Here is a 21,017-nt window from a genome sequence, read left to right on the forward strand (position 1 = left end):
GAGATTCCATAAGGACATGATAACGCATCAATAACATATTTGTGAAGTCGACATTTTATTGTATCTTTGTATCAAAGACAAAATACATTGACATTGTGGTTAAATATGTTCAATAATAATATCATACCTATTTACAGGAAATATACAAGTACCATGTCAGAATGACCTTCACACTCTGGGAAACCGGTCTCTCATGCTGAATTATTTTGCTAGAAGTGAATTTTGAGAACAAATACCAAATATGGGCATTAATAATGATTCCAAGGCCAACCGCCTCTAACCAGTTAGAGACACCAACCAATTCAAAGTATCTAGATTCAACAATGAAAGAAAGATGCTGCTCTTGACTCTTTCAAACCACCAGACTGCGAGATTCGAGCAAAACTGGTCGCTACAAAACCCAAACAATAAATCTATATTTTTTGAAAAAATTCCAAGCAAAAACCGCAATAGTTATTTCTGAATGTGGCTGCTGCATGGATGTAACTTTATTTGAGTTTTTCATGATATGCAAAGTCTTTTTCAATCCAAAACTGTTTACAAAGGCTCTTCCACACGAGGTTGTCCTCCAACTCTTGGTTTGTTTGGGTTATTCTCCAATAACCAATCAGCTAGCCAGGTCTGAAACAAAAGTTAATAATTAGTCAAAAAATGGTACCTATCATATGATCTGACAACATCTGCACGGAGACGAGTTGGATGGTGACAAATCCAGACAGTGACTTCACTGAGTGATGTTTGCTGCTTAATAATATATCATCTTGTCATGACAATAATACTGTCTTGTCAGTTGTACTCCAGCTGAATACATATAGTTATCTAGGATAAATTAACACTTACAACTGGTTCTGACGGCTTTTGTTTGCAGAGTTCCGTGAGACCCTTGAGTAGAGTCGGGTTGACAGACTTGGATAGGTAGTCCCTTGCAGCCTGACCAGTTGGGATTGGTTCCACCACACCTAAAACAAGAAGAGCAATATCATTTAGAAGCAATCTCAGGCCATTAGGAGAGAACTAACATCATGAAGGAACACTCTTTTTACCCTAACAAGAAGTAAATGTTACCAATATAGTTAAGAAATCTTTGTTAATCATGTAAATCACCGTTTTGCTGCAGAGTGTAGAAGGAATACGATATGAAGTTTGGTAATCCTTGTCATCAGAAGATTATTACTTACTATCTGGGAAGAAGAATCTAATTTCTCTCTCTCCACTGCTGAGACTGTCACTTCCATGGAGGGCATTGCGCTGGTCATCTGTACCATAGATTGCTCGCAGACTGAAAGATGTGGGAAAATGACTATGAAATATAATCATGAAGTGAAAAAAGATCTAACAAAATGTGGCTAATGAATCACTTTCCTTCGGCCTTTGCAGCAACACTGTCAAATATACATATATATCCCTGATGTTATGAGCACCTCAACTCAACTTACCAGTCTGGATGTGTCTGTCTGGCTTTAAGTGTGTTAGTCGGTCCAATTAACTCCCTCCAGTATGTGATGGCTTTTTCTTTTGATAAAACAAATGCTATGATTGGACCACTACTCATGTATGCTACCAAGCTGGGGAAAAATAATTTTCCAAAGTGTTCTGCGTAAAAATCGCTGGCTTGCTCTGGTGTCAAGTGCACTCTTCTTTTCTGTAAATATAACAAAAGAGAGAATGAAAATAAACATAATTTATGAGAAAAAATGACTGTTGATTGGTAAAGACCTAAGTATAATATAGACCTAATGATATGATGTCACTGTCAACCAAGCCAAAAGGAAAAGGATTGATCATTGATGTTATTTCTTACCTGTAAAATTGTGAAGCCAGATCTCAAAATGATGTCTTCAATTTCTTCTGCTCTATGCACCGCATCTGGCTTTATTATCGCCAAGGTACGTTCCACAAATATTTGTGGTACCACCATGCCAATATGATCACCAGATTCTTCCATCATCTTTACTCAGTTTGCTTTTTGGTGGGGATAATTGTGAGGGCCACTTGCAAATGTCATGAATGTATTGTGGTTGCTATGTGAACGACCTTGACCTGTGAGTAACTAAACTACGGACCACATTTTCGATTGGCTACCATATTAGCTAATTTCAAATTTAGATTAAAAACAAACAGCTATTTCGCATAAAATCTTCTTATATTAATAATCTAGATATTTTTGTCCTAAAATTAAATAATAATGATAGTTTGTAGCATATTGTACATTAAATTTTGGTCTGAAGCCGTGAAACGTTTTGAAGAATGGCGGACGTTTGGTCTGCTCTGAATATTTTTGGATAAATCAGCCTGTCTTGCCTATCTACAAGACATTTTGAGCAAATCTTTACAACGAAAATAAAGATGAATAGTGTATGAATCTATTTATGTTGTTTGGAGAAATGCACTCGAAAGAGTAACATCCCTGAACCCCCTGTTCTAACCTGTTCTCGTATATCAAATCACAAATGTACACAGATTGACAGAAGCCTATGTTATGTACACTGTACACTGTACAGTGTACATATCATTGATGGACATGTCCGGACAGACATTATTGGTTTGAGTTGAAAAAGTTTAGAATGACTGATGTGAATAGTGTGGCTGAATCGAGTAGCAATGTATGAAAAATGACATTTCCATGTGATTGATTCAGGATTGTCAATGTCAGTAGAGTATGAGTAGGGCGACATTCACATTGTCATTGATTCACATTTTTAATCATCGTAATTGTCATTATCATCTAACTGACAGCTGTCGACCGTCACTGTCACTCACCAACTGTGTTGCCGTACTCGGGAAGTCCGTCCCACAAAAAAATTAACATGTTTCTTTATGCAAAGATTTAAAATGATAAAGACAGTGTTGTCTGTTGATGCCTTTGGCTATCTAAAGCTACATTTAATTCTTTGTTACATGTATGATGTAGGCCTCCATTCAGTCAAGTTTTTTCTCATTGGCAATATGTTCTCACCAGCATTATTCATTTTTTTAGGGTTGGAAGCCAGGACAAAAGAAGTCAAAGGGTAGGTGCAATATGTAGGCCATCAAAGTTTTAAAATATGTATTTATATCATGGAGGAAAAAACTATACATGCATAACAAGCTTACAGTTTGTTACTGTTGTTTCAGGAACATCCTATAAACCTCAACTCAATATTATTGGTCTCAAAACCATCACTGTGCATGTGTCACTGTAAGAACTGTCTATTTTATACCATTCCATACCATACTAAGTTCTAAACTATGCATGTGTCTTTTAAAACTGGTTTACAGGCATTACTGCTGGTAGAAAAGGTGTATATGAACGGCACTGTAAGTGATGTTGTCTATTCAATACCACCAGTCCAATTCAAGTTTGCTACGCTAATTGTTTATACATGCAAGCTGACATATTTGCAAGATGCTTTATCGGCATTGTTTATACTTGCTATTTTTTGTGTTTTATTTTTTGTAGTACAATACAAATTGTGACTCTTATCCATTGTAATATATTTCATCATGTTTTATTCTCTTTTCACATTTAATATGAACCTGTAAATGTTTGCATGCTTTTTATTTTTCACAATTACTGATATGAGTATTTGTCAAAATCTTACGGAAATTCCTGTTACAGTGTAGTATTGTCAGAATGCTAATACAAGCGCACAAATACACCCCACTTGACTGTCACTGACTGCCCAATTGTCTATGTTTTTCAGGCAAAGCATCAGCTGATTTGGATAATGCCCTTGGTGACCTTCTTGGAGACGATGGTGAGTTGATGGAATCTTTGTGCTATGTTGTATATGAATCTTGATGTTTTTACTGGCCCCTCCCCTTCTTCTCTACTGGATCCTATACCATTTCAATCCTGTCCATTTCAGACTCACTTTCACTTGATTCTCCGAAACCAAAGAAAGTATCAGCAAAGGCCTCATTCGGTGGAAAAGGAAAAACAAGGTATGCATTTTATATAAATTGCAGGAGCACTGCTTGGTGTGGGTTTGACCCTTACTGAATGGTAAAATACCAGCACAAAATAGCAAGTATATGGATCAAAGGCTTTGTTTAGGGGTCCTTACTTTGTTGCTCGAGGGCACCACAATCTTTGGCCCACAATGGGAAACTCTAACTTTGAATGAACCGGGCAAATGTAGATTTGTGAAGTGCACTGTTCATTTTGCAGTGGTCGGGATGATGATTTCTATAGCAGCCTTGCAGCAGATGCTGACTATTCTGAGCTGTCCATATCGGAGGCAGATCCAAATGAGATGGCAAAATCTTTAGCTGTGAGTATTCAGTTTCTCTCTGATTCTCTCTAAGAGACATTATTGTCCCGTGACCAGAGTGAAAGAGGATGATTTTAGCGCAGCCAATCTATAGATGCATAACACACAGTCTAGGTCTCCCGTTCAAAGTAATTTTGATACCTCCACCTAGGTGGCAGTGCCTCATGGTTTTGAAAATCACACACTATGACTATAGTTAGTAGTATCATAAAAAATGGGCCTTTATACACAGGGCTTTGATGACATGGAGGCTGATCTCTTTGGTTCCAAAAAAGCCACGCCAGGGAAGAAGAATGCCACTAACCCAATGGGTAGAACATCATCCCCTCAGAGAAACTCTACCCCTCCCAAGGGAGCTCTGAGACCCTCGACTGCTCCAGAGTCTACAGTCAAGAAGACAGTGACATTCTCACCACCACAGACCCCAACAAAAAAGGCAGAGTCAAGTGAACTGAAGCCGACGTCAAGGAATAGTAATGTTAAAGGAGAGGTCAGAGCTAAAGTGGAGAAAAAGAAAATCGATTTTGGAGGTAATTGGTGACATGACAAAAACTTGATAATGCTTTTTCTTTAAAACTTTTAAAACTCTCCGAACATTCTTACACCAGGAGTTTTATATATACGGTAGAAAACTTAAGTAAAAGCATTTATGAGTTAGTCGATTGTATCATCCTAAGCTTCTTTTCTTTACTTCAGAAATGGATGAAGATGATCCATTAGCGGGGTTATTGTCCGATGATGAAGAAGAATTTGGAATCAGGAAGAAAACTCCCAAGAAATCGACATTGAAGTCCAGTGCAACTGTTGAGGCTCCTAAAGCTGAGAAGCCTCCTTCCCCAAGAGTTGAAGTTGTGGAGGAGAAGAAAGAAGCAGGTAAGCTAATACTGTTTCCAGTGATATTTGATTTGAAAAAAACATGATAGGCTTTGTAGGTTTGTTTCTGCCATGAATCTAAGGAAACATCATATCCTGTATTTTCATTTTAAGCATCGTTCGTGTTTGCTTCTTCCTGCATGAATTTTGCATTTTCATCAAATATCATCTGTTGACAAGTGCATGAATCTTTTAGTTTGCTTGAATGATTTTAATTTGCACAAGAGAATTTTGCCTTTGCCACGCTAAGCTGCAGCAATTTATCACTAACTGTAACTCTTACTAGGCCCCAGAAGTAGAATGTTGGATGTTGATCGACCCCCTACGAGAAGTGGTCCAAAGTTGGATGAGTTTGCAGAAGTTGCAACAGGTAAATGAGAGTGGTGTTTGTTACAAGAAATATGGAGGCTGTTGCCAAGGAAAGGACTCTAAATACATTGAAATAGGGGATTTTCATACTAATAAACAGGGCTGATTTTCACTAATATGATGTCAATGGTCAGACCAAATCAGCGACCCGTCTGCCATCGTTTTGCTGGTTCCCCATTGCTTTCTCTAATGCTTCTCTCTGTTGCTTGCCTGCACAGCTTCTTCTCTTTTGCAGATCCTAGTTCTAATTTGCATATCTCATTTTCTACTTTGTCACATCCCTCTTCTAAAGACACTGTCTGATGTCCAAGTCTTATTCTGTCCTGTCTCATCTCTTACTTTCCCTTTCAGTTTTATCTTCGTCTTAATCTGTCAATTGTTGATTCTTTGAGCCCTAATGTGCATGCCGTTAATACCATGGGTGATATGAATAAAGACTAGCAATTGCTTTTACTGAAAACCCCATGTACATTTACACTAGGCCTTTCTGTACAAAACTGAAGTAAAAGCATTTACTAGTCTTTATTCATATCACCCACTGTCTCTGACTTTGCTCTTCTTTGTAATGCTTGTCTTTTTGAGGAGGATGGTTGTTGGCGTGTGATTGGTATGGATCAAATGGACTATAGCAAGGTCCACCTCTGCATGGATGGAAACTCTGAACGAAATTTATGGTGACTAATGTGTCCTTCATATGTTTTTAGCTCCTGCACCTGTAAAGAAACCTGTTTCAAGGCGGAAGGAAGCAGAAATCACGTTTGATGATGACGATGATGACGTTCTCGGAGGTAAGATGATACGTACATTTGATTTACAAGATTTTACTGTCAAAAGAAATGAAGTGAAGCCCATGCCAAAATTAGTGATCAGCAGTGGAGAGTTTTTGTTAGCTCAGCTGACAAAGTCAGCGGAGCTAGTAGAATAGCTGTTCAAATGGTGTCCGTCCTGCAATCCATCCATCTAGGGACCCATCTGTGGACAAAATTGGACATTTCTGATTGGGAAGGCCTAGCCACTTCGTTGGCGGTGCTAAATTAGGAGTTGCCCAAGGTGAACTCAAAAAACGAAAAATCAGCGCGATCCGACCTGTATTAAGAGAATGAGGTCATTTCGCGTGTAGATTTCTTTCCCTTTTTACCTCGGTCCACAGAGCAAATATTGTTTTCAAATGTGGCTGAATATTTTTTAATATTTTTTCATTTTTTACTTTTAATGGAATTAATATGGTTTTCACCGCCAGTTGGCGCTGCAGGCACATTGACTGAATTTTGGCGATTTCAAATTTGGCGGTGGCTCAACTTTTTGCAAGCAGTGCCGCTGATTGGCCGATCGATAGAAGAGATGCCACCATTTAAAAATGGCGGTAGTCGCTGCTTCAATGAAGGTGAGTGAACTTTCTCATGTTCAATCGGTTGATACTCTTTTAATCAACATGACCATGTACCTGAAATTTGTTTAGGTACTGAAAAGAGTCTATATAATTCAGATTTATCGATAGTTTTTTATAATATTGCGGAAATTTTGTGCACAAATTAGCGAAAGTTGGTGCTCGTCTCATGTCATTTTAGAGCGAGAAATTTGTTTCCGTCGATCTCTACCACTGAAAAATCGCTTGCATAGCTTCGAATTTTTGTGAAAATAAGTATCTGAACTTGGTTTCAAATAGTCTAGAGAGTTACCTTTGTGGTGATACATATGGTATGTGATAAATATTTGTGGAATTAGTGAACTTTCTCATGTTCAATCGGTTGATACTCTTTTAATCAACATGACCATGTACCTGAAATTTGTTTAGGTACTGAAAAGAGTCTATATAATTCAGATTTATCGATAGTTTTTTATAATATTGCGGAAATTTTGTGCACAAATTAGCGAAAGTTGGTGCTCGTCTCATGTCATTTTAGAGCGAGAAATTTGTTTCCGTCGATCTCTACCACTGAAAAATCGCTTGCATAGCTTCGAATTTTTGTGAAAATAAGTATCTGAACTTGGTTTCAAATAGTCTAGAGAGTTACCTTTGTGGTGATACATATGGTATGTGATAAATATTTGTGGAATTTGTGAAATTCGGTTTTCAAACGTGCCGATGATGCAAGCGATCTCGCGTGAATTTTGCAAGTCCTGATATGTCGACCGGGTGTCAAAAATCACTCGCCTAAATTCAATTCAAAGATCAAAAATAATATCTGAACTTAGTTTCAAATAGCCTACGCAATTATCATTTCGGTGATATATAATGCATGCATGTAATAATTGATTAATCTGCCTAAAACGCGCTATTAAAACGGCGAAAGATCGTGATGGTGGCGGTCGCACTAAATAACGACCGGTCGGGCCCGGCGTCTGGCGGAGAAAAAAAGGTAGCGGCCGGAGGTTGAAACGGGATTTTTATGCACTTTTAACTGTATATATATGTTGTTTGGATGTATTTCTAACAGTTCTGTAACTTTGATGACCAAGCTTGCGCCCAAAGTTGGTGAAATTGATGCTTGTTTATGGACTGCGCTAGCGACCGGAGAATTCGCCGTCGGCCATTTTGGCTACGGTCCCTGAGATGTTGTGGTTGGCAATTTTGCAACAAATTTCGCCATTTAGGCTGCGTTTGTTTACAATTATTTTGAAAGTCACATTATGACATCGTAGTATGAATTCCACTGCAGTTTCGTTACGCAGCAATGCTCATGTTTTTGGTTTGCAATCCTGTACTGTCTGTAGGCCTACACTGCGCTGTGCATGGCTGTACTGTAGCTGTAAAAAAGACAAAAACCATAGCCTAGCCCTATAGGACAGGCTTAGAGTATAACTCAACAAACAGGCCCTCATGATTCATTTGATGGACACCTTATTTGATAGTACCTCATCATTAAGTCCACTAGATCCTGTTCTGTCACATGTCCTAGACGATAGACAATTTTCAAAATGTAGTACACCACTCACTCATCTTTAAGCCCAGCTCTCGGCTCACATCATGTGGGCACGGTTGGCTGTTGAGTGTTATGGTTCAGTCTGTGAGACTAATTTAAAGAGGTTACACTTTTATTTTGAATTGGAAAACAGCCCACAGGACTGACTTTTCACTGAGTAATAAGTGTGCCCTTCGAAGGTAAAGTCTCTTTCTGGATTTGCTTCCATAGATGCCTTGTTCAGGATATCATCTGACCGATGCCTGATCAAGCACAGACTGTATCCGGTGGTGTACATTTCCCCGTCTATGTCACCCTTTTTTATTCAGTCAGTGTTAATTTCTCTTCTCTTTTTTTACAGATTAACTGTTGTTGGTTATTACAAGAGGAGTCGTTGGCACATTTCAAGTCCAGGAAAGCACTTGCTGTTCCCACATTCAGAGTGAGGTGTGCTTACTCGTTTTACTGCTTTCCATTCCCGGAGAGCGTTATCAAATATCTGCTGCAAGGCAACAAATATCTGCCGCAAGGCGCTTCAAATATCTGCCGAAAGGCATCAAATATCTGCCGCACCAATAAAGTTCATTTTGTTAACCAACTCTTTATCTTCTTTTCTTCACATACAAAAAAGACCGTCCCAAACATTTGGCTGCATCCACTTCATCAATGTCCAGACAACAGTCGGTTCATTTGACCATTGTAAAGCACCAGGCCCCACCTCACAAAATACACTGTAATAATCATGTACCTTGTGTCCATGTGCATGTTATTAGTTCCACCTACGCTGCATGAAGACAAGGACTCCACTCTTTGACGTCACCACACAACTCCTTGACGTCATCACACACCCCACTACTGCAACGGCAATAGAAATGACTTTACGTCATAATACCAGGGTGACGTCAACTCAGTACTTCAGCATGCACTGATATAGCAAGAAGGTCTTTCGCATCAGCACTTCTGCGTGCTAGACGTTATAGCTTCACGTTGCCTCATAATAACGTTACCGACACGCACTTGGCCCTTGCCTTCACCTATCCATTTCAGCTGAGCGCCAGGCCCTTGGGCCTCTTGTTTATCATGTATGTTGTTTTATGCTTTATATGTGAACATTTCTGTAGAGTTTGAATTTGTGATGTCTTTCTTTGGAGGGCTGGGGTGAAGTGTTGCCAGTTAAATTCCAATGTAACGCATGTTTTTGTTCATTTCCTGTAGAATCTTTCGCTCAGATTGAAGCATGTCATGTAAAAGGGGGCATTGGAAAATGACCACAAATTGGAATGTGGTTCTTTTAGCAGTGCATGTAAACAGCCCTTATGTGTTAGTCTAGGGCATCCATATTTTTGTTGGCATTGATATTTACAGATATGCTTGGAATAGAAGAGAAAGTCCAAGAAAAAAGTGCTGACACTCCTGCAGAAAATGTTGTTGACAAACCTGCTGATGGTCACTGGATGACCTATTCTAATGGAAAATGTAACAGATTTTTTTGGATGCCACTTTTTTTTAGTCTAGGAACATTTACATAGAAGGCTTTTCCCTAAAAAAAACCACAGAAGATCCTTGCTTGTATTTGTATGTAGTTCATAGTCTGACTTGAGCGATATAAAACTCTAGCCATTCGTGATGATAGGAAGATAACAGTGTTACAATTTTGTCTGAATCTGCTGGGACCTTTTTAGCTCACCTCTTAGCAGAGGTGAGCTTATCCCATACCGTGGCGTCCGTCGTCCGTCGTCGTCGTCGTCGTCGTCGTCGTCGTCGTCCGTCGTCCGTTAGCAGGGCACGTTTCATAACTGTTAGAGCTATTGAGTTGAAACTTGGTACACATGTACCCTTATGTAATGACACCTTGGAGACCAAGTTTCGGTCCGATTCGTTTCATGGTTTGGCCACCAGGGGGCCAAACGTTAAAAGTGAAAATATGCAATATCTCCCTTAATAGTAGTCGGGAAATTTTGAAAAAAATATGGTAGGTACTTCTAGCAAAGGTGCATCATATATCCTCCGGGTTTTTGATTTGACCTCCTTTTCAAGGTCACAGAGGTCAAATGGTGTAAATTGGCCGTTAGGATGTAACGATGGCACGTTTCTAAACTGCAATGACTATTGATACCAAATTTAGTACACATTTACCCCTTAGTCAGGTGATCTCAGGGACCGAAGTTTGGTCCAATATGATTCACCACTTGACCACCAGGGGGCAAAATCCAAAAACCTTAAAAATGTGATTATTCCTTAATTTCTTGCCCGATTGCCACCAATTTGATATCATGGGTACATCTAACCACCATACAGTATATGTCACGCAGGTTTTTAATTTGACCTTCTTGTCACGGTCACAGAGGTCAAATGGCGTAAATTCGCCCTCAGGCCGTAACTATGGCACGTTTCTTAACTGCAATGACTATTGATCACAAATTAAGTACACATGTACCCCTTGGTCAGGTGATCTCAGGTACTGAAGTTTGGTGCGATCTGATTTGCCGTTTGGCCTCCAGGGAGGGGGCCAAATCCTAAATTCTTCAAAATGCCATTATTCCTAGTAATGACTTGCCCGATTGGCACCAATTTTATATCATAGGTACATCTAATTCTAACAACCATTCAATGTGTCACCCGGGTCTTCTTTGATTTGACCTACTTTTCAAGGTCACAGAGGTCGAATGTACTGTAAATTGGCCATTTTGGGGAAATTGTAATTGCTTGGACCTACATCAAACCTAACACTACATGACACAATACCATGCTCTTTATCCATCTTTCCTCCACATGAGGTGAGCACAATGGCCCTGGCCATTTCATTTCATTTCAAAAGTGTGTGTTGACACTCACCAGTGTGTCTGCTTGTCCTGTTCCTCAAATTGTCTACAAACCAAAGAGGTGACTTTATTTAGTGATGCCATTGTCTTGCCAAGTGTTCTCTTAATGTCGTCCCTCATCATGTTGACTCTATCTAGGTTTCGATGATGAAAAGTTCACCAGGCCGCCAATGGCCCGTCAGCTAACACTAGAGGATGGTAGTGGGGCTACTCCTGAAGCTGCTCCTGAAGGTCTCATTGTTTGCTTGCTGTTATACTTGCTACTTCACTTGGATTGTGGATTGTTATGTGTATCATTTATTCTATCACTCGGTTTGAGTCTTTCCTGAGTTGTGTTATCAACATCGCTGGTAAATGTATGATGATGAGTTATATGGATTATGAGTGACTTTGGTTAGATTCACGAAAGGAAATCTCCCAATCACCCAAGAGGCTTTCAACAGTCCAAATCATCAGGGCACTGTTGGATGATGGAAATTCATCTGTCTGCTTGTTTTTCACTCTTTTTGGTTTAGCACCTTGATGATTGTGTGTTAGGTCTGCACTAGTTTCCATATATGTGTTGAATTGTTTCAATGATGCGTATTATGCTGAGAGTGAGAGTCGTTGACAAAAATCAACTTTTAACTTCAAATCATCAAACAGTGTCAAGAGTGAGAGATGACATATCATCAATGTCAGGCTTAAAACATTTCCTCAAAACCTGAGTAGTGAAAGATATGAGAGCACTCTGTATTCTTGATAATGTAGGCATCTCTATCTCTAGATATGTATTTTTGTTCTAGATTCCTATTGCTTTAGGACACTGCGATCAGCTTTGCATATTCGTGTAGCTTTCCGCTTTAGATTTACATATCATGAGGTACATATAATAGTGTAAAACATTGTCTACTTGTACATATTGTAGTAGATTCTAATATTGCTTGATTCCAGAGCCCCACCGCAACAGCAGGCCTCGCCCTAGGATGCCACGTCAGGCCAGTTTTATAGATGACGATGATGAGCTAGACCTTGGCGGTGCTTAGACATGTTTTTATCGTTTGTTGTTTTTGTGTTGCACTGGGACCCCACAAAAACTTGTGTTCTGTGAAGAGAGATGATTATCCACATTTTCTTTCCTTTCATCTTTGTGTGGACAGCCACTCATTGTCAGTGTGTTCTTTCTTCCAGAACACTTTATGTCTTCTTCTCTGCATTCACTCTCTGGGCGATCTTCGTGTCTACACTGTTTCTGTTTGCTGCCAATTATGTCCCAGTGGTTCCTGTCATTGACCAGAAATCATTATACTACCCTACATTGTACACTACCAATCACGCGTTTCAGTTCAAATGATACACCCTTCATTGTTGTGTACCAATGCCTTTGTCAATAACAGTTCTGGGTTTAGGAAGGGAGATAAATTCAGTTCAAAGTTTACTCATCAGAGTGGTGCAGGGCAGAAGTTATAGCTTCGAATGAATTTCTCATAATCTCAAGCAGTTTAACTGAATTTTGACTGTTTGACCACATTTCATCATGTTATTTATTTGTCTTCTGCTTCAGGGCTTGGTTTCGATGATGAAGCACCCAAATCGAGAAAGAAAACTCCTGAAGAAGAGGAGAACAAACCAGCCAAGTCCATCATGGATTCACTGCTGGGGAAGTCAACAGATGTCAGCAAACATCTGGAGAGACCAGGATCTGGTGCTGTGACAAAAAAAGAATTTGTCCTGGATAAGAAATACACACAAAAAGAGGGTAAGGTTTTGATAGAAAAGTAGGGAAAGTTCCTCTGTCAGTAAGAAATTAGGAAAAAAGTGGGACTTTCGCAGTTCAGGTTGTCCAAGTTGTGGACACTAGTTTTGAGCTCACTGTTAGGGAAGCTTATCCATCATCATCATCCATCATCTGTTAGTGGAGCTTGTTTTCAAAGTGCTCGATTGACTGGTGATGAAATTATTTTGCTCTCATGTTGCAGAAAAACCAAAAGAGTCAACAGAAGAGGATTTTCTCTTTGGGAGTTACCGCCCGTCATCTGCCCCATCACGCTCTGCAGGTCAGGGAAGGCGGGGCCCCGTATTAGATGAAGATCTAGACGATATGTTCGGATCTGGATCTGACCGCCCTACCACGCGGCTTGGAGAGTTATCGGCAACTATGGATGCACCGACTAGCCGTGGTGGCATGTCTGGTACTGTCGATGGACCAAGTCGGCGTGGCATGTCTGCAACAGTGGACGGATCAGAGGATTGGCTGAGTAAAGCTTTGAAAGATTCCGACGCTGATGCTAAGCCTAAGAAGGAGACTACAAAAGCCAAGGCAGCTGCGTCTGAGCCTGGAGATTGGCTTGGCTTGGGTGAGGAGAAAGGCAAGGAGGAAAAAGACCCAGGTGAGTCTCTCACTTACAAGGGATGGGTTCTCATGTTTGCATAAACTTAACAGTCTGTTTGGAACAATGGGACAATATGATCTTTTGAATGTTTCAGGTGATTGGCTTGGTTTCGGCAGTACAAAGGCCGAGACAAAGGCTGACCCGTCAGATTATTTAGGCCTTGGATCAGCCCCCTCAGCTCCTCAGCCAAAGAGAGGTGATGATTGGCTTGCACTGGGTGAAGAGAAAGAAGTTACAGTACCTCAACAAAAGGTTGACCCAAAAGCTGCCGTCCAACCAGAACCCAGGTGAGTTGTGATTTTCAATCATTTGGGGATGGACAGTGCAGGCTGATATGTACAATAATAATTGTGAGTTTTTTTCTAGAGTGCAGTTTTACTGACTTGGGTCTGGCTCAAAGCACTTTAAAAGGCAACAGTTGCCGCTATTACAGGTCTGCACAGAGGATCTCTAACTCCAGGGTATCAGTTTCAAAATCAAACACTGAAATTTGCTGCTTTACATCTGCCATTTGAAACTGAATCATTGTCAGTTTTCATTCTTGTACTGTTTTCTCCAGTGAACAAACAACAGCCGACCTGCCATCAATGCCTCCATACAGTCCCCCACACGGTCCAGGGTCTGGCGGACAGAGGCGTAACAGAATGGCTGAGATAGGAGACTTGTTCTCCACAACCACGGCTGCCTCGGATATGAGCAGCACAGGCAGCAGGAGGGGAGGTCGAAGACGGCTTGGCAGCGACATGAGAACAGGCTCCCTCGACTTGGGTGATAGCAGACCGCCAACAGCTGAATTCGGTGTCGATCTCGGCCTCAATTCTGGCCCAAAGGTGGCACAGGCCCAGCCGAGTGTGGTTATGCCTGACACTGGTGTTACTGCACAGTTGAGGGAGATGGAGCAACAACAAGCTGCCTTGAAAATGAAGCAAGAGGAACTTCTCAGAAAACAGCAACAAGAACAGGTATGTGCAGTCTTCAATGTGAGATTTCAGATTCATTTAAAATCATGAGTCCATACATAAAAGTTTGCCAACAATTTTTCATGAATTTCAGAAAAATCAAGTGAATGTTGATAGGCATTTTCTTCTGAAAAGTACTGATATATTCATTTTGCTACAGTTGGCGCTCCAGAAAAAGATGCAGGAGGAGCAGATTTTGGCACAGCAGAAACAGAGGCAGGTGATGGAGATGCAGCTTCAGCAGCAGCAGGCAAAGATAGAGGAGGAATCTATGAGACTGCAGCAACAGATGATGCAGACGTCATCTGTCGGTTATGGGCCCATGACGTTTGGTACCCCGTTGATGTCATCATCGATGATGGTCACGAGCCAGGTTGAGATGGAAGGACAGGTAGGATTGATAAGGCCTTGAGGTCTTAAAAATCGTTGTGATTTCAACTCGCAGTCTCAAGCCTTAGAATTCATAAACAGATTCTGTAACCCCGTTATATTTGCTGCCCTAAACCGACCGTCATACACTGCTAATGCTATAATAGTGGTATTGTACCCTTTTTTAGGTCAAGAAGTCGGAGCTGGAGAAAGAATTCCTACAGAGTATGTTGGATACAATCAAAAAGAGACACCAGGAAGAGATAGAGGCTCTTGAGCAATCAAATAAGTAAGTGTAGCGTACGTTGTATTTTGTATCAAGCATCTATACATGTTTGACTGTATGTAGGCTCAAGGCTAGGATAACCTCTGTCTCTGTATTGAGTCAGATTTTTCAATGGAAGCTGTTACCTTGCTTGTTGTTGCTTCTGGGTTGCTGGCTCAGCTGCTTGCCGTTTGGCCACCTCAATGTCCATGTTATATGTGAGGTGGGGGATGTTTTAACGATATGAACATTCAGTGTTCCCATTGTGAATCCATCTCTTCTTTCAGGAGTAGAATACAAATGATGGAGGAATCTTTCCAAAGGCGAGAGGCACGCCTTAGAGAAGACAACGATCACCTTGTCTCGCAAAATCTGTCCAAGGTTCGCGAGATGGAGCAAGAGCGTACCAACCTCATCTCCGCCAACCATCGGAAGCTGCAAGAGTGGGAGAAAGATAAGGCAGATGAGATGGAGAGGATTAAGGATATCCATCGGAAGGGCATTAACGATCTGAGGAAGGAGCATGAGGAGGGCATGGAGAGGCTGAGGATGGCCAGGGACCACGAGATACAGGCAGTCACTAATGTCCAGTCGCATTCAAAGTAAGAGGAATTGTCTAAAACTTCCTTTAAGAAACTCCTTCAGATTACCAATTATTTTCACTGCTCATCATAAGAAATTGCCATGTTGGTATATGATCTGATGATTACACTGTTTCAGATCGTTACAAAATGTGATGGATAAGATAGAATACCAGGCGCGGAATCTCGGCGATCTACATCAGAAGGTTGAAGGACAACACGGTAGTAACCTGGACGACCGAGAAAGGGTCATGCATGAAAAGGATACACACTTGAAAGGTACATGTAGGCATAAACCAGGTCATCGGAAATTGTCAAGAAAGTTCAATTTCATTGCTATTACAGAAAGACAGTTGTTGTCATTGGTGAAATAATGTAAATAGTCTTGGTTGTGAGCTTTTTCCGGTGTACCCTACAAGGTTTTGTGTGCTTGCTGCTATAATTTTTCGAAACTATTCTTACCTTTGCTGGCTTTTCCAGTGCTAGAAGATCGGCTACGAAAACAGCAGGAGGACAACAACCATGAGAGGACGCGGTTACAGGAGTTAATCACCAAGATGGAGATGCAGCTACGCGAGCAAACAAGACAGCTGGATGCGGTTAGAGTCATTTTACATTCAAAAATAGCTGAGAAAATTGTATTCAAAACATATCCCAAGATTGAAAAGGTTTTGATTGAGGAGTAATTCAGCGGGCATATTCATGAAAACCAGTGGCAGTACCAGTTCATCAAGTTACAAATATGGGCTCTTGCCGCATTTTAGCTATGGGTTTAGTGCATGATCAAAACAGCAGTATAACCTAGTGAGCTTTTATCTCCTTCATCAAAATGATCAAGACCTCTACTTTCCTACTCCAGGAACGTTGGAATGTGAAGCAGGAGCAGAATAAACTGGAAGGTCTGCAGATTCAGGTGGATGAAGAGAAGAGGATACTGGCTGATCAGGCTGCAAGGGACAGGAAAGAAATGCAGAAATCTAAGGTACAAATTTGAGCTGCTTAAAACATGCTGAACCAGAGCCATCTAATCAGTGCCAAAGAAGTGATCATCAACCTGTGATTTCCTCACGATGACTACATCTAGGTGGAGGTAAACTTGTCTGTGGTGCTGGTAGGGCTCAAAGTTTCAACTGCCTTGTCTTCACGAGGCAGTTGCCGACTACAGGCAGGTTTTGTTGCTTGATTTGGTGATCGTTTGCTTTCAGGACTCGCTTCTCTCTGAACAGAGGACGATCATGGCACAGTTGTATGAAGAGAGGAGGGCGCTGGCAGAGGAGAGGACGGAGTTTGTGATACAGCAGAAGTTATGGATGGAGAAGAAGGAGAAAGAATCAGTCATGATGATGCAGGTAGGTGGAGTAGTTGGGAACAAAGTCAGTTGAAGCTGCTCTTAGCAAGCAGTGGCCTGTGATTATCCTTGGCTCTAGTTTGAATAAAGCGATAAAGATATGAATGCAATCCCATTAAACTAATTCACTGCAACATTGATTCACTGCAACTAGAGCTTTAAAAAAACTAAATAGGTGTTCTCGAGTGCCAACTATAATTGTAGCTTTTTTTGTTCTAGGTCACAGCAGAGAGAGATGGCACATTGAGGACGCTAGCGGATGAGAGAGCGCAGACAGCTTCACGGTCAGCTGAGGTGAAGAAAGAAGAGGAGAGAATCGCAGCGATCGTGAACACCTTGGAGAAGGAGCAGAGAGGTGTGGAGGAGGAGAAGCGTAGGATTCAAGACTTCGCTGTTCAGCTCAAGAAACGCTCGGAAGAGATTGAGGAAATGGGTTTAGTAAGTATATTTGGTTTACGGACTCGATTTGAGTGATCTCTCGATGACATTAGACCTACATATCACTTGATATCCCACACTGATTGGCCATTTGCCCACCCTCGTGTTATGGAATTCCTCTGTTACTCAAACTGAATGCTAAAAAAGATGAATCCGTACACTTCTACATGTAATCAAGTTGGTTTCTCGTTGTCCTAATGATTGTTGGATATGGATTGACTTAGACTCTTCAATGTCCCTGATGTGATAGTCTCATCCTGCTAACTGTTCCTCTCTCAACGTTACAGAGTGCTGCCAGGGCACGCGACGAAGGCCAGGAAGCTCTGATCGCAGCGAGGAAGACAGAAGCTGAGCAGAATGCCCGGTTACAGAATATACAGACACAGCTCCAGGCATTGAGGAACAAAGAGAAACAGATGGCTCAGGAGCGGCTGTCATTGTCCAAAGACAAGAGAGATGTTGAGAATGCTAGGAAATCCGTCCTCTGTATGAATTGTCGGACGCCTGTTAGAGATACTGGTGCAGGCCCATCAGATCAAGGTAAGGATATGGTCATTATCAGTACTCGGATTCCAGGATTTGAATTCTCACGTACAGTAATGGAAAAAGAAGAACAATGATACTGCTGTATTCCTGGGAAGACTGATTGTGAAGACTAGTGTTGTCTTTAAAGAGTGCATCACAATCATTTGCTTAACTATACTACATCCAGATGACCAGATTCTGTTGAGAATCATTGCAATGTTGCTGTAACTTTATGTATTTCAGCAATGTTACAACCTGTGCATGTCCAAGCCTGGCCAAAACAACCACTTCAGGACCCCCCAAATGAGTGGCCTGAACAGCCAATTCCGAGACACTTGAATGGGTGGTACTCACAACCTATTCATTTAGGCCAGAATAAACATTTAGAGACAGATTTGGGTAGGCTATAATGCACGCTGTTGTCATGGAGCAAACTTATCTTTTTGGCTGAATGTTCTGTCATACTCTTTTCAAACTACAGGCATGTAAACTAGGTTTCTGTCCCTCATCAATCACAGTCATATGTCTGATGCACTATTTCTTCTTTCTGTGGGTTGCAATCTCTGTCTCTCTTGTCTCAGTTGTTGTGTCACTTGAATTTTGCAGCTTGGTGTTGTTTCTTTCTTGCAATGCCGGTAGACAAAAACCTCGTCCTTCTGGGACATCATCTTGTCTACTCTCTTCGCCTTCTACAAATGTAATTGTACTTTTTCGCATTCCAGCTGCCATCCATGCTTACCACTCCACACCCCACCCCATGACTGTCCAATCCACAACCAAAGGGCAAGTCATCTCAGCCACGATAGAGTTGGACAAGAACTACAGACTTTGGCAGATTGATGCAGAAAGGGTAAGTTGTTTGGGATTCTTCGTCAGGCATTTCACGCACTCGCCTTCCCATGATTTTGTGATTTATTGCCGTACCTCAATCGTAGGACTCTTTGTAATTTATTCATAATTTCTTCTACTTCTTATATTTTCAGGACAAGGATTTCTTGGACGATGAGACGGCTTTTCTGGAGGCGCTCAAACACACACCATATCATAAATCCATGAAGGCCTTATGAGGAATAGGAGAGCTATATCATGAGTAGAACCCTCTCGTCCAAGCTGGCTTGGAGAAAACATGCGTGAAACTTTAAAAGGATCAGGACTCTGCTCACTGCTACTTTCCTCTAAGTTGCATAGCTTGGGGACTTAGGCAGACTGATCCAAGTCAAATTGATCCGGAACTGATTTGTACATGAAGGACTTTAGATGTAGCAGATTTATTTGTAGGACGTTGCTTATTTGGAAAATAGTTGTAGTGAGTGCTTCATGATGTGATTTGCAGACACCACTGTCAATATTACTGTCAAGTCTTAATTCAATCATCTCATCCATGCAGATCCATCCCATTTGTAACCATTTGGAAAACACTCTTAATATCACTGTCATGAACTGATTCAATCATCTGATCTACTGAGGCCTGTCTCATTTGTAACCATTTGGTAATCGTGTCTGCAGAAAAAAAGACCATGAAAATAGATTTCCCCAGTCACATTCAAAGTAATATGTTTCTTGATGAAGTTGGGAAAAGGTCTTGTGTGGGCAACTTGCAAAGTAAGCGGTCAACTCTCTGGCTTCTAGTTCTGGAGGACCCCAGAAGATGGAAGCATAGATCCCTGTTGTATCATTCAGATGACAGATAAAGGACAATTACAATGGTTGTTTTGGGAAAATGTTGTCTGTCTGCATATGCCACAGAAATACAGGTCATTATTTTTTCACCAGTGTGTAGGATGATACAGACAGTTAGCGCCATAACACTTTTCAGCAATTTTTTTTTCATAATTGTTGGCAAACGTGCTTATGGTCCATGGAAAAATGTGACACTAATCTAATTCAGTCTGCAATTATCTCGCAACCAAAAAGAAAACACAACGTAGCAGAGTCTGTACTAAAATAAGTGTCAGATGCTGCTTTAAAGTGAACTTGCCCCATCTATCTGGTTGGGACTTTGTAAACAACAAGACAAATTGAGGACAAATAGAAACTTTGCTTAAACACTACGGAATCTCTTTCCATGCGACACTGCAATGATAACTATGATTTGTTATGTATTTCCATTGCAACAATGATCATTGTGCTCAGTTCTGTTGTGAAGGAATAGGAATAAGTTTGGTACATTTTCACAGCCAACGGAAATACACTTTTGTGGAATCGAGGCCCTTAACATACATATTGAGTTGAGAAAGTGTCCTTGATACATTATTACCATATGAAACTGTAAATGCGTCCATTGTGGTTCTTGTGATGTACATTACATGATGTAATGTAACAATAAGTTGGAGATTTAGTTGACGACTCTGGAAATTTTATATTACACAATTGCGATATGATGTAACTTGCAATAATTGGTGGCTACCATTGTTTGGTACAAGATTAACAAGTAACCTAATTCGGGTCCAATGCCTTCATGGACTCCTTGTTATGACATTGTACATGACAATGATTTTATCACCATGGTAAAGATCCCTCCATTAAATATGTATGCATCACAAATTGTTGCTGATCTGGTAAATTCAGGCTATGATACAGTACAATTTGCACTCTGTGATATGAACATGTAACTGTAGTTTAACAGTTTCAGTTCTAGCATGCAGTTGAAGAAGTACAAGCTTAGAAATTAGAGGACATTTTTATTCTTTGTATTGCAATTTTGTATGCAAATTGTAAATGTTTGACTAAAGGCATACTTTCATTGTAAAACAAGTCATGTAATTTGTAATAGACTTGCATCAACATTTTGTTATTTACAAACATTTTTATAGATATTTTATAAGTACAATGTATAGTCATTGAATGATAATAAAATGCCAAATGTTTAAAGAAGTCGAGACTTCCCTCGTTAATTATCTTGAAGATGTGAGTCCCACCAGAATGATAACAGACCAGTCA

The 21,017-nt window shown here is 40.6% G+C and overlaps 2 protein-coding genes across 7 annotated transcripts; one reads left to right on the top strand and one right to left on the bottom strand.

Annotated features, from left to right (window-relative positions):
• Nucleotides 1-44: 44 nt before the first annotated feature.
• On the bottom strand, nucleotides 45-2,016 carry LOC135502367 (nucleoside diphosphate kinase homolog 5-like). The gene is made up of 5 exons (XM_064795194.1): nucleotides 1,802-2,016; nucleotides 1,437-1,642; nucleotides 1,179-1,279; nucleotides 841-959; nucleotides 45-621 (listed from the first exon to the last, which is right to left on the bottom strand). Exons 1-5 carry the CDS (start codon nucleotides 1,946-1,948, stop codon nucleotides 538-540), a joined length of 657 nt encoding a protein of 218 aa, XP_064651264.1. The 5' UTR covers nucleotides 1,949-2,016; the 3' UTR covers nucleotides 45-537.
• A 229-nt stretch (nucleotides 2,017-2,245) lies between these two features.
• LOC135494142 (fas-binding factor 1-like) lies at nucleotides 2,246-20,898 on the top strand. Of its 6 annotated transcripts, XM_064781952.1 has the most exons (27): nucleotides 2,256-2,355; nucleotides 2,978-3,008; nucleotides 3,259-3,297; nucleotides 3,684-3,737; nucleotides 3,849-3,924; nucleotides 4,151-4,253; nucleotides 4,486-4,783; nucleotides 4,950-5,126; nucleotides 5,413-5,496; nucleotides 6,200-6,283; nucleotides 9,764-9,874; nucleotides 12,764-12,958; nucleotides 13,179-13,589; nucleotides 13,687-13,879; nucleotides 14,152-14,554; nucleotides 14,712-14,942; nucleotides 15,109-15,209; nucleotides 15,473-15,787; nucleotides 15,906-16,045; nucleotides 16,247-16,365; nucleotides 16,626-16,748; nucleotides 16,972-17,115; nucleotides 17,334-17,552; nucleotides 17,840-18,092; nucleotides 18,321-18,476; nucleotides 18,800-18,927; nucleotides 19,061-20,898. In XM_064781952.1, exons 1-27 carry the CDS (start codon nucleotides 2,347-2,349, stop codon nucleotides 19,142-19,144), a joined length of 4,281 nt encoding a protein of 1,426 aa, XP_064638022.1. In that variant the 5' UTR covers nucleotides 2,256-2,346; the 3' UTR covers nucleotides 19,145-20,898. The 6 variants fall into 6 exon arrangements, with proteins under 6 accessions (XP_064638032.1, XP_064638022.1, XP_064638060.1 ...); XM_064781962.1 differs by lacking the exon at nucleotides 3,259-3,297 and having other exon boundaries at nucleotides 2,246-2,355; XM_064781990.1 differs by lacking the exon at nucleotides 18,321-18,476.
• Nucleotides 20,899-21,017: the final 119 nt, after the last annotated feature.

The sequence above is a fragment of the Lineus longissimus genome, chromosome 1 (genome assembly GCF_910592395.1).
Source record: "Lineus longissimus chromosome 1, tnLinLong1.2, whole genome shotgun sequence".
NCBI classification, from domain to species: domain Eukaryota; kingdom Metazoa; phylum Nemertea; class Pilidiophora; order Heteronemertea; family Lineidae; genus Lineus; species Lineus longissimus.